This window comes from Hevea brasiliensis, chromosome 2 (genome assembly GCF_030052815.1).
Source record: "Hevea brasiliensis isolate MT/VB/25A 57/8 chromosome 2, ASM3005281v1, whole genome shotgun sequence".
In the NCBI taxonomy this organism is placed as follows: domain Eukaryota; kingdom Viridiplantae; phylum Streptophyta; class Magnoliopsida; order Malpighiales; family Euphorbiaceae; genus Hevea; species Hevea brasiliensis.
In genome coordinates, this window is record NC_079494.1 from 121,662,875 (window position 1) to 121,678,071 (window position 15,197).

The following is a 15,197-nucleotide window of genomic DNA, read 5'->3' on the forward strand; positions in this document are numbered from 1 at the left end:
AACATTTTTATTTTTTGTTTTCAAATAATGGAAAATATGAATAATATTTTTAATTTTTTTAAGTAGACGGAACTTGATAATGTAATAATTGTATTCTTATTAGATATAAAATAATTTTTAAAAAAATTACTAACAAATAATTTAAAAATATATTTCACTCAGAGAGTGTTTGGCTTAACTTATAAAAATTAGATTAATATTTATAAGTTAATTTGAGTTTATAAATATTTAAAATTTTAAGTAATTATATATTTAATTAAAGTACTTATAAATAATTAATAAATACTTAATGTATTTAATAAAAAATTATTTATAAATATTATTAAAATAATTAAAAAATTAAATAAAATTTATGATGAAATTTTTAAAATTAAATAAAAATAATATAATAAAATATTTAATTTAATTAATTTATAAATATTAAAATAAAAAATTATTCTCTTTTAATTTAATTTTTAACTTGTAAACATTATTTATAAATTTAAAAATATTATAAACGAATAAAGTTAGAGTTTTTAAGCGAAGATAAACACTTTTCCCATTTAGCTTTTCTAATAGGAGATAATAGAATAAGTCAATAAAGCAAAAGTGTAAGCGACTTTGACAGAATCCTTCCAAATCCATGCTACAGTTACCTCTACTAGCAGAAGTTGAAATACAAAAGCAAGAAGGGCATGCGACTCTCCACAGCAGAGTCCTAAAATGGCAGTGTTAATTACTCGCTCACGACTCTCCAACCCAAAACGGCCACCAACGAATTAAAAATCAATTATAACATTAAACAATTAAATTGTTTTAATATGATTTTTTAAACTAATTTGTTCCAAAAAAAAATCTAATTTAAAATAAGGCAATTTAATTAATTTTTTTTATTATTTCAATTAAATTTGGTTTAGAAACCGACCAATTATTGATACCCTCAACTCTACAGTTTACGGTCACAACTACGGCGCAGTCATGTCCTTGGCGTCGAAGAAAGCCAGGACTCGCATGTCAGCCTTTTAGTTTCCCACTATTTACCGTGATCCCCTCCTTCCCACCTCGTAATTAACTAGCAATGCAAGGTCCATTTCGTCATCTAGAAACCACACGAAAACTAAAACGCCTTCGCCATTCTGTTGCTTCATTTTGTTTTTTGCAATGAGAAACCAGAAAGTTGCGGTCTTTGCTTAATGTGCATGAAGAAGCTGGCTGTTTAGAGACAAATGGAGGGACTGGAAAGAGCAGAGAGGAGTGTACCAGGTGACCTGAGCCCTGGCATGGCCGCGTCGCTTTTGGTGGGGAAAGTGGCCGATATATTAGCGTTAAAAATGACTTCTGATCAGCCTACCGACCCCACTCAATTGTCCGATCTCTGCATTTATTTGGCAAGGTCTCCACATTAGCGTTTCATATTCTTCTTCTTTTTTTTTTTTTTTTCTTGAATAATCAATAATTTATCCCAAAAGAATCCACTTTCTACGAGCATTTAGCAAGAGTCCACTAGCCCTTCTTGCTACCCTATGACCCACTGAAGACTCTTTCACATTTCGAATTTCTCTTAAGTGAGTTATGAACACGAAGCTTCACGCTAGTCAATAATTGGTTGATAAGGAAAGTTTCTTCCTTTCTTCCTTTTCTCGTTTTGTGTAATTGATTATTCTATTAGCTGTTATATGGAAACCGAGTTAATTAGTCATTGAGCTAGTTAGTTGACGTACGCATTCGCTAGTGATATGTTACAGAGCAAAAGAAATTCAGATAACTTGTTTTAATTACCACGTATCAGAGACATCATTTGATTTATGATCCATCCAATATGATTGTCTTCAACCTTTTCCTTGTGTTTTCTTGTTGTGCATTTTCTCCTATTCGTCTACCTAATTTGTATGTGTGTTTCTTTAACAAATGCAGAGTCATCGATTATGCAGTTGCATACAATGAGGTACCACCAAGAGCTCAAGAACTGCCATTTTTGCTCAGACAGGTAACTTGTTGGTATGGATTGAAGTATGTCATGTTAACTTCACATTATGGACATCTTTCATTGTTGATTGCATTCACTGCTCTATTATGAAATTTGGCATGCCAGAAGAAGATTCCTGTTTAGTATAGGATATAATTGGAGGAACTTTTATTAACTGTAATAAGCTTGTATTTATTCTTCTTTAGATTCTCTTGATAATGAAAAACAATTTGGAAAACAAATTGAGTTATCAAAATCTAGTTTTGGTGTTGTATATGTGTACTATTTTTTGCTCTATATGACTACTTTACTTGATGATACTATCGTCATGTTCATGATTGTAATGGTTGGTTTGCAACCGTACTCATGCTTAAAAGTTGTTAAAGGAAGGGCAAAAGTAAAAAGAAGTGAAGAAGATGTTGAGAAGTGCACAGAATCAAATCAATACAGTGAAGGATTTAAGAGAGAGAGAGAGAGAGAGAGAGAGAGAGAGAGAGAGAGAGAGAGCTTCTACATAGAGAATAGTATACCAATTATAAGTCTCTAAAAGTAAACAAGAAATGCACAAAAAAAGAAAAAATTTTCTAGGCCGATATGGCAGAGATGTCTTTACCACCGTAATGTCTCTCCTAATGGGAAAGTTCACATCTAAATTAGTTTCAAGATGCTTCTCTTCCTTGCAAGTGAACTTTGGCGTTTTCCTAGTTAATTGTCAGATCTACAGAAATGAATTTTGAAAATATATGCAGATTCTTCTGTTTTCTTTCTATCCTGAAACCCTGTGCCATGTAGGTTTATAAGCAATGTGATGCTTTCTCCATTCAAGCAGCAGTCATGGTGCTTATGATTTCTGTCAAGGTAATAGTTACCATTTATCATTGATGGTTAAATATTTTGAGTTTATTGCATCTAGTTTTTACACCATAATAGCCGACTGCTCAAGTGTGGAACAAGTTTCCTCAGAAAGTTACCTTTACATGAAGGAGAATTATTAAATTGACTATATTTTACATAACTTGGTTATCTGAATGACACTGATTGAAATAATGTTTGAACAACAAAAGTTCCACAAGTAGGTAGATGACCAGTAAACGACTTGTGTCTCCTATTCCCCTCAGCTCGAAATATTTTTATCAAACTTGTGCTGTGAACATTTTACTTTTTTTTTTCAATGAGTAGCATATTCTAGTAATGGTTACTTATCTAAGTTATAACTTATTTTTTCTTTTTGACTTTTGAATCCACTAAATGCCTTTAACTTTCCTTGATGCATGCATCAGAATGCTTGCAAGATGGGATGGTTTCCAGATAAAGATATTGTCAACCTTCTTACTCTGGCTAAGGAGGTTTGTGCAAATTTATTTCTTAATTTTCCTCTTTGGCGGGGATACTTCATTGTACCTCATATTTCTTCCTGTTTTATATGAGTTTTTTGTACTTAGGTCGGGAAAATTTTCACTAATGTTGAGGATGTGAATGTTGAACCCAACTATGCTGTTTCCATTATTTCAAGAATCATGGATAGGTATAGAATTCTCATACTCAGTAGGCTTTGTTGTAGAAATTTTTGGATGTCCAGCATCATATGAGGTTCAAATTTTCACTTGTTCAGTGATCACCAATTGAATATATGATGCTTTTATATTCACTGTAGCAAATGGAATTTCGAAAATGCAATTCTTTACTCAGTTCCATTGATGGAAGTTTATTGATCACTTCTCTGTGCATTTGCATATGCTCACAGATTCTATCCAAAAATAAAAATGGGCCATGTGCTTGTGTCTCTTAAGATCAAGGTAGGTTTCTAAACAAGTAACTACTTACACAGGCATGCATATACATGCATATTTTTAACTAAATTGCTTACCGTTCTCCTCATATTTTGGTAGCCTGGATATAGAACTATTATGACAGACTTTCACATCTTAAAAAAGACTCTGGCTCCTGTGCAAGTGGAAATTGTAAGTTTGTTGTAAAAATATGTTTATTGGATCAATTGCAATGATTTTTTTTTATCAGTCAATACTATGTAAGAGTTATTCATAGGAATTTATCATCCTGTGCTGTTGAGATGGTACTTTAAATCCATGTTCACTTCTATTTGCTAGGCATTTATGATATCTGTTTTGATGCATTTGATGTCTTTTGTGCCTTCCATTTATTGTTTATTTGAGTTCATCTTCAAGTTTCATACTCGGGCTGGCATGGTCAAACTTTTATTCTATGGCAGTTAGCTAATAGTATTCTAGACTGGCAAATGCCAGAGGCAAATGATGCAAAATGATATCCTGTTATGTTTAGTTCTTGTCCATAATCATATTGTGGGCTGCAATATTACTTAGCTCAGCTTTCTCTTAATGGATGTATCTAAATGCGTCTGTATGAAAGTGCTGCATTCTCCATTTGAAGGAAATGTCAACTTTTGGCTTTTTTTAAAAATATATGTATATGGAAATATTTTTTTGACCTCTAGTCTGCACACTATGATTAAGTTTGCACTGGATGTTCTGTTTTTTTTTTTTTTTTTTTTTTTTTTTTTTGAGTAAATGGGACATCAGATAACTAAAATTCTTTCACTTCTTTATTTGCAAGCAGGGCCTGTTTGTTGCTCAAATAGATAACATAAGCACATCCTCTTGTATTGAAACTCCACCTCAAGCAAAGTATGTTTCATTCTCTCTGCCTTACCATGCAGAATAAACCTAATCTGATGTTCTTCTTTTCCTTATCCTCTGTAGCTTTCTGCTAAATGGGGAGGGAGTACTGGGGAGGATTAATATTTCCATGGTTTGTTTTTCTTACTCAAATTTCAGGGTTAAAGAATTTTAACAACACCATTTTCTTCTGTGAACTATTTTAACCTTATAGCTTTATGTTGTCATGTATTGCTATTTGGATCAGGACACAGGACCACAGCTGCCAACAAATATTACTACAATGCTCAATCATGGAATGAATTTTTTGCAAGCTGTTGGACAGTTTGATAGTATGCTTGATGGAAAAATTCCACTTATAAGCATTATCTTTTCTTGAAATTCTAGTGGATGTTGATAGAGTGATTTAAAATTCTACAGGTGACTATATCATTGTTATAGCCTACATCCATCAGAAGTCATCTTCTGATACTCCAGAGTTACAAAATTATGTTCAGCCAGTTGCTCCATCTGATTCCAGTAAGAGAACTGAACTAAACCACATAACCATCCATATTGTATCTAGTTATGCACTGCGTAGCATTCACTTTGTTCAAAATTTTCTCTTGGACATTAGGACACTGAACTATCATTTTCTTTTTCGCTTGTTGAAAATATTAGGTTCTGATGTTGTGGCCGAACCATCACAGGTTTCTCTAAACTGCCCAATAAGGTATACATATTATTGTTACTGTTCAACTAACTGCTCAAATTGATATTAGCTTTTTAATTGGTTGATATTGATATTGTGATTATTAATATTGCTTCTACTTTCATTATTTAACAGTAAAAGACGTATCAGAACTCCTGTCAAGGGACATTGCTGCAAACATTATCAGGTTAGACTTCTATAGGCAGATCCAATATTAATCTTTGCTATGATGTTGAAAATATTAGGTTAAGCTGAGGCCAGCCTGTGATATTGTGCAATTTAAATAATTAATTTAGTATAGTTAACTTGATGAGGACAAAACATCACTGAACTTGTTTTGCTGAATGGTTTAACACCAACGTGATCAAATTGCATGAGTTTGCTTGTCTGACTTGGACAAGTTTTTGTACATGAAAACTCTTCAATTATGCGTCATTCTGGTATAATTTTTTCGTTCGGTAGAGGCAAGATTCTTTCCTTTTTTCCCCCCCTCAAATTATACCCATTAATATTGCATTGCTGTGGCTAGACTACCAAGCTTCACTCTATTCACCCCACTGAAATTCTTATTAGGCTGTCAAGTGTTAAGTGTAACAATAGAGTAGTTGACTCGTAAGTTAATGCTCTATGTAACACACTTGTAAAATATCATGATGTAGTTACATGAGAGCTGTAGAGCAGATGCAAATGCTGAGTAATTTCTGGATTACTGCACAATCTCATTTGTTCTATCATCGGATGACTTACAATTTTTAAGTTATAGTAGCTCTATATGGTGCTAAAAGAAAAAAGTAAAACACACTGAAATTTTTGCCAGAGAATTAACGGTAATGGCTTGAAAAAGATTTATGTTTTTGCTTGCAGTTGCTTGATTTTACTGTCCTAGATATCCTTATAGTCAAATTCTTTTTCTAAAATGCTTTTATTGACATGATCTAGTGTTTTGACTATGAGAGTTTCATGATACTAAACTCAACAAGGCCTTCATGGTGTTGCCCTGTTTGTAACCAGTCTGTCTGTTGCATAGACATACGCATGGATCAAAACATAGCCAAGGTAATTAATTTTGGATAATACTACTTTTCATTTTCAAATTTCCAGTTAAACCCATATTACATTTTCAGATCTTGAGGGAGGTTAGAGAGAATGTTGTTGATGTGATAGTCTCAGCAGATGGTTCTTGGAAGGTTGTTGGTAGTGATGACAATATAGATCAAGCATATGGCAGAACCCAAGGTTGTCAAGGAGAAAGGCCTGAAGTGCATGGTTCTAGTGGGTTTTCATCTGTCCCAGCCAATGTCACCGATCTTAAGATGAAACAGGCTGATGCTAGTCACAGTATGGGCACCCTGGAAAGTGAAGGCAAGGAACGTTTCCAGGATAATCTTTTCCATTTTCCTGTTTCTGAAAATCTTGTATCATCAGAAGCAAACAACCCAGGTGGCGCACTTCAAAATGCTCCTGTGCAAATAGGGGAAAGTTCAAAAATTCTATCATCAATGCTTTCTACTCCTTGTAGTTCAGCAGTCCCTAGTCCAAGCATGGTTGGCAGTACAACAGCTGGAATATCTGACTTTCCTCATTTCACTCCTACACTTCCATCTGCCCACACTAATTTTGTTTCTCCTGTATTGAATCAAGAATCTGTTTTTGTAATTGAAGGAAATCAGGTGCCCCCTTCTCTATCACATGACCGAGTTTTAGATAACAATAATGTCCACTTGCATCAGTTCAGGGCTGATAGCTCGATTGCAAATAATGAATATGGAAAAAATGCAAATAGAGTTTCAGTCACAACTATGAACTTCCCAAACCAAGCCCAGTGTTCAAGGCCATCTGAACAAATGAGAAATCTAATTTCCTGGATGCCAAATAGAGCCTCTTTTGCCTCTTACCAGAACATGCCTTTAGTGCCACTTGATGTTGGGATCACTTGCAATGGGAGCACAGAAAGAGGTCAACAGTTTGGTAGAGTGCCTGTAAGTTCTTTGCCAGTCTCAGATGTGGCTTCATCTTTGACACTAAATAATTTATTGACACAGGTAAGTCACTTTTTCTTGTCTCTCTTGATGGGATTCACATTTTAATTACATAGCCATATGGTCCAATTTTGCTCTTCATCTGTTGCAAGCAGCTGTGATAAACTATTTTCAGTTTCTCTTTATTCATTCTGTGAATCTTGTTTTTAGCCAAATGCTTTAGGTAAGGTTCAGAACTTTAGATAGGAAAAGGAAAAGAAGCTTTTCGTGAGCTTCTTTAGCATTTTTGCCTTCTAACACTATTTACTTTGTCAATGGAGAACTGGGAGGGTAGTGGAAGTTGCCGTGTTTCTGATCAAGTAGTCCAGCAGGTTCTCAATGGTCCCACAGAAGTTCCATTTGCTTCGAGCAGCTCCCAATCCCATAGACTGCCTCCATGCTACCAATTCACACAGCATTGCAGTTCTTCTAGCATGGGGGCAAATGCTACATGCCCCTCTCAAAATATGTTCCAAGCTCCACAGTATTCCTATCTTTCTAGCACAAGGACTACTCAAGCCACAATTCCATCTCAAAACACGGTCCATCCTTCAGTTGAGGCACAAATCCAGTTTCATCAAAGAGTTAGTGCCAATCAAGTGGCAGGTACTGTAAATAACAATCGACCTCCCCAAAGGACACCTTCACAACCAATGTCCCAGATGACAAGAACACCGCCATTTGTGGCAGTTCAACTCCAAGCATCTGGAGCAAGATACTCCTTGACTCATAACACGGGTGCTCAGCATAATAGAACAACTGTTGAGCGGAGGAGTGCTGTTGGGACTGTACAGCCAGTCCCAGTGGCTGAAACCTCGGGGGCATTTGCATCAACAGAAAACTGGCGGCCCACAGGCAGGATGAGGGGAAGCCTCAAAGGCCAGGCTTATGCTGCTGCTCTTGAGCAATTCATGACTCGACCAACCCAACCTGCTCAGTCATCTCAAAATCCATCCAAGCTCACAACAATTCCTCCCACTGCACAGCAAATGCGTGGACTTGCTACGAAAAGAAGCAATGTTCGTATAAATTAAGGCACAAACTCATCCAATTCAGCCTGACATTTCAAGCACTCAACCTTAATGGACTCGGGAGATAAAATGGCTGAATAACTTTTGTCATCACGTGGGTTGGGGTTCCTTTGCATGCAAAATAAGTTGCAGCGTATTTTGTTAAGCATTGTCCATACTAAATTATTAAGTTAGCACAGGAATGGAGTGATAGGTTTAAGCTGCATTTATTACTGGATGTTAGCTTGAAGTTTCCTCAACGCACAATGATGGAAATGGATAGTGGAAAATTTTATTTGCTCTGCTTCTAATACCTTATACATAGTTTTGCAAGTGCCCAGTTGCTTAAACACATGATCACATATCTTGATTACTATAACAGGCGAAGGTAAGGTTTTCTTATGTGAATTTGAAGGGCAACAAAACGTTGGAGCACTCAAATCACCGTACTTCAGGCTGGAAAGGAGAATTAAGATAAAGGGATATATGAGATTTTTGCAGCCCAGATTCGTGATTAATTACTCAAAATGAATTGAAACACAGTTGTGGTAATTATAAAGTGATCTGACTGCGGTCCAACATGAACATGGGGTTTTTTAGCTATAGTGGATCTCGATCGAGCCGTCGATCAATCTATCACATTGCAAGTCTTCTATAAAAGTTTATTGATTCTATGGTATTGACACGAGGTTACTGCATGTATGCATATAATAACAAGTACAGGAAGTATATATAAATTGCAGAATGCCAAGAACAGAATCATTAAACTTCTGCTTTTGATTTGTTCTTGAACACCAATTAATTACAGCTGAGAGTGAACTTAGAACCTAGCGAAGAACTGCATCTGCTTAAGAAGAGGAGTTAGAGTTTCCATGAGCTTCTCGCAAGGATGGTTATGAATTCCCTCGTAAGTCGTGACTACTATGCTCGTGTCCTTGGAGAGTCTTTGGACTTGCTTCTTCACATTGCAGGTGGGATGGGTGCAGCGATAGTAACTCCTTTTTCATTCCAAGTTTAAAAAATCAAAAACAAAAATCAGAATATGATGCTAAAGAACAAATTGGACAAGTATTGCATGGATTGGTATTAGTAATATTAAAGACCTTGAATTGTTGTGAATTGTTAATTAACTAAGGCTTTTATATATTTTAAGCATGTATAGTATATTTTTTTTTTTTTAAAATGCCATGCAATGCAACGTAGAAAAGATGATGTATTTAAATATTATTAGCACCTGGGATATGAGCTGTTTTTCACAGCTTTCTGGCCATATTTCCTCCAGCGGTAGCCGTCATCGAGAATATCATCGGCACTCCTAGTTTGAAAAGCAAACCTAGGCCGACTATGTTTCTTCATGATTCGGCCACTCTTTCTCATTCTATCTTTGTTTTCCTTCTTTTCTTCCTCAGCTATCACAGAAGCGCTTTCCATCGTTGGTGGCCTATTCTGATCTCCTACCCCGGATTGACCCGAGAGAAGGCTAACCCAATCAATATCCTGAAGGACTTGAGGCTCAATAAAGGGAGGTTGCAATGATGAGGAAGGAAGAAGTGAAGGTGAGAAGAGAGAGGGTGGCAGTTGTGGTAATGGTAGAGGTGGGGCATCTTGACCTTCCATTTGTGGGGCTCCAAAGAGAATGATAAGAGAGGAACTGGGGATGTTGGAGATTATATATATACATATAAATAAAGTAAAGGGTGAAGAAAAGTTGAGGAAGGTGAGCAGAGGTTGGAGATGGAGAGAGGGGAAAGGGATTATTCGATAGATATTGAAAGGACTAATATTACTAGTCTGAAATGAAATCTGTGTCTTGCAGCCAAGGGTAAAGCCAACTACATTTCAACTACTTCTGTTCAACTGCCCTTAAGTAGAAGGAAACGTACTCAACATATCCATATCGTTATCACCAAGGCAAATGCATGTCGTGCAATCTCTCTTTCTCTATCTCTTGTAGCAACAAATTAATCCAAGGGCTTCTAAGGCAAGTTTAACGAGCATGATAGTGCTGTTTACCGACTAATGCACGCACAGGAACCCGGCGACTCCGGATTGACCACGCTCTTCATCCGCACTTGTCACGGCTTGCTTGGTCTGTTATTTTATTATTATTATTATTATTATTATTATTTTAATTTCCGGAGGGATGAGAGCTATTAAGATATGAATCTTAATTTGTTGAGTTATATATAAGATAATCGCTCAAGAATGGATATTTGATCACTCAGTTATTAACCCAATAGTAGTATCTTTAACCTCTTAGGATATTATTCATCATTGCTTGATTCTTCGTTTTGCATATTTTCAGCAAAAAATTTGATGCAACGCAAGCAGCAAAGGATTTGTAATTTAGCATTAAAATTCCGCCCGCTTATGAAGTTGTATAATGTGAAATTTTTATCTAAATTTAATTTATTATTCAAAATATAAAAATATATTATTTATATATTTAATAAATAAATTCCATCACTTCATAATAAGTTGATCTAAACAAAAAAAAATTCCAAAACATATTATTCATACTATTAACTTTCTTTATTGGGTGCTCTGCCTATGATTTATTATTATTATTATTATTATCCAATAAAATAACTTGGGCTTCTCATATAAGAAATGTTATTGACCACCAAACTAAGACCCCTTCAATTCCAAATTTGTCGCAGCACCACGTAATAAAAAAGCAGCTATGTGTTATTTTTAATTAGCTGATTATTTCATGTACATAGACATAAAATCACGGATCTACCACAAGGCACACCAGAAAGCCACTGACAATTTATATGGAATGATAAATTAATAATAAATAAATAAATATATTTAAAAAATTACTAAATAATTACTTTTTAAGATTTACTATTTAATATTTATTATATTATAAAGATCCATTTAAAAACAAATGTCAATATTGCTGTGTTTTATAATTTCTACAATAACAGACCGAAACTCCAGGACATATGTATATAGTAACTAACTATTGTTGGGGCTTAAGGGGGCTCAATCCACAACCTAGCCCAGTTTTGATGACACTGAAACACAAAATTTCCAGTTTTTATTGCGTAACTTCCCGACCTTTTCAACCTAATAACGTAATGTTTCATTAAAATTAAACCCTCTTCTATTCAGGATATAATAGAGCAAATTCTCTTTGGCATTCTGCAGCAATTTTAACTGTTCCTGAATCCTGAGGACTACCAAAAATTCATTCTGCTGATTGAATTGCAAGTATTGAACGCAAAACAGATTCACATAGCATACAGATGGTTCCAAAGAAGATTCGTTGAGATTGAACATCAAATAGAACTTCCAATTCAGCTGATGATCATCTTGTTGAGAAATTCAGCTTGCTCAGGAAAATACTCCAGTAATTCATCCTTAGTCACCCAAACAAAATCCTCACACTTCCCAATTTTAAACTTGTTTGTCGCAATCACCTGGGACTTAAAGAAGAATTGCTGAAGGGGAAAAAAACAAAATGGTTATCAGATGAGGAATAACAAACAACATATGTGACAATCTCATACCAAATACAATACAGTACATATAAAAAAACCGTCATCAATTTACACTAGGGCAAACCACCAATACACATGACCAAGTTTTAGGTTAGATAAGGAAACTAAGAATGTAACAATAATTACTCTCATACTGGATTTATTTTAATCTTCTTTATTCAGTTGCAATTGCATCAAATGAGAACCTTGTGAAACAAAATTACACAGCAATATACGTGATGCATCATAAAAATTATATTAAACATTTTTTTTTTTTTGGCATCATCCACAGTTTTCAATCAAATCCATCATACATCCAAACATTTTAATTTCAAGTTTTCTTTTAAGATTCCATTCTTGAGGCCAAAAATTTTCACTGCATTTTGAAGAAAAGAACCAAATAATTTAAGCACTGCATAGCACATATATTCCATTTCATATTTTACCAAATAATTAAAGCACTGCATAGCACATATATTCCATTTCATATTTTACCTCGTAAGAGATTACATATGTAATTTCTTGAAAATACCTTATAACCAGCATCTGGTGCATTATCTGTTGGCTGTATGATCATGTGACCCATAGGAGCATTTCCAACAAAATAAGTGTGTGAAAGGTTCCCTAAGACAGACTGCAATGCAGACTCTGCACACTGCGAAGTTTTGGAATTTAAATGAGGAGAAGAGAAAAAGCAGTAGGAAATAAAAGATCACACAATAATGTTGACCTTGCGCAATGTCTCCTCAGCCTCATAAATCTTTTCAGGAAAATGCCAGACAGCCTTCCCACTAGGAGATCCATATGCCTTTCCATACAGAAGGAGGTAAAGTCTTCTGTCAAGTGCCCTCTGTAAAGACCTAAAGAAAACACATTTGGATATCATAATCATTAGAATATTCAAAGTTCATAAGAAATCAGCTCCAATATAAATTCCATACGTGATGTTGAAAAGATAAGCTCTTTTTAACAAAAGAAAAAGATCTTCCATCAGCCACTATAGAGATTAGGCCTTGAGATCTGAATTCTTAGATAACTTCAAAAAAAGAAAGAATGTGAAGGTTGATTGTTATAAAACAAAAAAATATTGTGTGAACTTTTTTAGTTGCAGAGCAAAACTATCATGAATAAAAAACTTCAGTGCTGTCATAGTGCAAATCAAAAGTCAGCAGAAGCTGTAGTGCTAGATCATTCAAAGCAACAGAAATGAACTGAGTAAAAGCATCCTCCATTCCACTATCAAATCATTTTTGGCAATGACATGCCTACCCTCATACCTCAACATTGTATCATGCATTTGAGCACAACAGCATGCTATCTCATTAATGATAAGTTAATTTTCCATAAAACATAATTAGCACAATCATTATCCTCTTCCATCAAATGATCACCCCAATAACATTACAGTTGGTGTTTTAATGAAAAACTTTGCAAAAACTGAAACTAACTTGAATTTCTTCAACCAATGTCAACAATATTTCTAACAGATAAACGTATGCAATTATATGCAAGAACTACATAATGTAATCTCAATAAGCAATCTCTATGGAAATTAGAAGAATAGACATCCATAAAATAAACACTTAGAAAAATTCAGCCAGAAGTCATATGAACACCTCCAAGTATAAGCGGGAGGAAAGAATGCCCTTTTAGTCATGTCTTACTTTCTATCATTTGTTTTGTCAGCTTCAGTGATCCTTGGAGCCGGTTCATAGTCAATTTGGTAGTCACCCTTTCCCCTGGTTAAAAGAGAGATAAAAATATTTATGAACAATTCAAACTTCCATCCATAATTAATCATGTGATAATGAACAGTCCATGTTCCCATGCATGCATTTCTCTCAGCGAAAGAGAAAACAGAGGGGCAACTGGACAGGCAGTCTTGTAGATGTACTCAAACTCTTTTGATATGCACAAATTTAATATGAGTGTGTAAAAGAAAAGTTATCACATACTCTACATCATATTCAAGTCAAGCACACATGCTTCATTAAGTCAAAACGTCATGAAACGTATAAGTACTTTGACATGTCATAACAGCAAAATAGAAATTCTGTCTGCAAGGATAATTGCATATATCTTCTACTTTGTTAAACAAGAATCCCAGCCAAGGAATGACAGGAGGAAAAGAAAAAAAAATGCAACTGATTCTCTGCATAACAATCTGAGGCTCTGAGCGAAGTCAACCACTTGTAAGAAAACCCACCTTGAGTCCGCCTTGTCTAAAAACTCATCTGGATATCGGCGTCTATATTGCTGCCGCCACCGAAACCTACAGCACACCCAAAAGAATTCAAATAAAAATGTAAGCAAATGGAGAACTTAAAGATTGATCGGGTGAAGCTCCACAACTTTACATAACATAAACAACTAAAATTGCAAACCGCTTCATTTTCTTCCATAACTTTGATTTTGATTCTCTTATGTCATTGGGTTACTCATCTTTAATCCAAACTAAATCTCCACAATCCGAAGAAGAGAATGTGAAAAATAAAAAGGGTAATAATTGAAAAAAAAAAAAGAAAAAAGAAAAAAGGAAAAAGAGTAACGGAACATCTTAAACAAGTAATGACTAAGAAAATTTCTCATCATTGACCTACTAGCTAAAATTCTTTTCAGCTCTACGCTCTTTCCAGTCAATTTACCAGCATCAGAAATAGAGAGAAATACAAAAGAAAAGCAAGAAAACTAACGAGAATTCCTGAAATGCATAAACAACAGGATCAATTTTGGGGATAACAACTGGTAATCTCTCGAACAATACGGAAGCTACGATTTTCTCCGGTTTCGTGCAAAATCCCCGCGTCGTTACTAGAGGATGAACCAGCCGCATTACCGATCTCCGCATTCTGGATCTGCAAAGAGAAACGCAAACTTCATATGACATAAGAAAAAGGTATCAATTGATATATTGAGAGAGAGAGAGAAAGAAAGATAGACTTTACAGTAACTTCCGAGGAGTATTAAAACTGTGGATATATGAAAAAGCCCTTGTTAAACCCTAAAATGAAATTTTGCAAGAAAGAGATCAAGCTCAAGACAGTGAAAATAGTGAAGTGTCCAAACTGCTACCGTTTAACCATCCTGTTTCACCCAAACGGTGCCGCATATTGCCCAAGGCTGAAGGCCCGACACTCTAATTGACATAATTTTTTTCTTTAATAGTAATAATAATAATAATAATAATATTCAGAGCAGAGATAAATTTTGAGTATTTCACCAGTAATTTTGAGCTAATTTGTTTAAATTAAAATTTAATGATTTATTTAAAATTTGTTCGATATTATTATCAAGAAAAACATATATTAAATCACAATAAAATATTAAAAATTAAAATTAAATTCATATATTTTAATTAAAAAATTTTTAATATTTAATAAACATTTTTAAC

General features: G+C 34.7%; 3 protein-coding genes across 5 annotated transcripts; 1 reads left to right on the plus strand and 2 right to left on the minus strand.

Moving 5' to 3' along the window:
* The first annotated feature begins 913 nt into the window (after nt 1-913).
* On the plus strand, nt 914-8,653 carry LOC110638053 (E4 SUMO-protein ligase PIAL1). 3 transcript variants are annotated; one of them, XM_021788456.2, is made up of 16 exons: nt 914-1,372; nt 1,894-1,966; nt 2,738-2,803; nt 3,226-3,291; nt 3,388-3,470; nt 3,690-3,741; nt 3,835-3,906; nt 4,541-4,608; nt 4,684-4,732; nt 4,847-4,931; nt 5,020-5,118; nt 5,260-5,311; nt 5,426-5,477; nt 6,230-6,346; nt 6,415-7,332; nt 7,590-8,653. In XM_021788456.2, exons 1-16 carry the CDS (start codon nt 1,206-1,208, stop codon nt 8,340-8,342), a joined length of 2,772 nt encoding a protein of 923 aa, XP_021644148.2. In that variant the 5' UTR covers nt 914-1,205; the 3' UTR covers nt 8,343-8,653. The 3 variants fall into 3 exon arrangements, with proteins under 3 accessions (XP_021644148.2, XP_057997468.1, XP_057997471.1); XM_058141488.1 differs by lacking the exons at nt 914-1,372; nt 3,388-3,470 and adding an exon at nt 1,526-1,544; XM_058141485.1 differs by lacking the exons at nt 3,388-3,470; nt 3,690-3,741; nt 3,835-3,906.
* A 344-nt stretch (nt 8,654-8,997) lies between these two features.
* Nucleotides 8,998-10,185, minus strand: LOC110638015 (probable WRKY transcription factor 43). Its single transcript, XM_021788416.2, has 2 exons — nt 9,553-10,185; nt 8,998-9,316 (listed from the first exon to the last, which is right to left on the minus strand). Exons 1-2 carry the CDS (start codon nt 9,933-9,935, stop codon nt 9,139-9,141), a joined length of 561 nt encoding a protein of 186 aa, XP_021644108.2. The 5' UTR covers nt 9,936-10,185; the 3' UTR covers nt 8,998-9,138.
* A 1,257-nt stretch (nt 10,186-11,442) lies between these two features.
* Nucleotides 11,443-14,905, minus strand: LOC110638001 (uncharacterized). Its single transcript, XM_058141501.1, has 7 exons — nt 14,752-14,905; nt 14,500-14,661; nt 14,013-14,078; nt 13,471-13,545; nt 12,537-12,666; nt 12,339-12,461; nt 11,443-11,767 (listed from the first exon to the last, which is right to left on the minus strand). The coding sequence occupies exons 2-7, from the start codon at nt 14,652-14,654 to the stop codon at nt 11,624-11,626; spliced, it is 693 nt and encodes a 230-aa protein (XP_057997484.1). The 5' UTR covers nt 14,655-14,661; nt 14,752-14,905; the 3' UTR covers nt 11,443-11,623.
* Nucleotides 14,906-15,197: the final 292 nt, after the last annotated feature.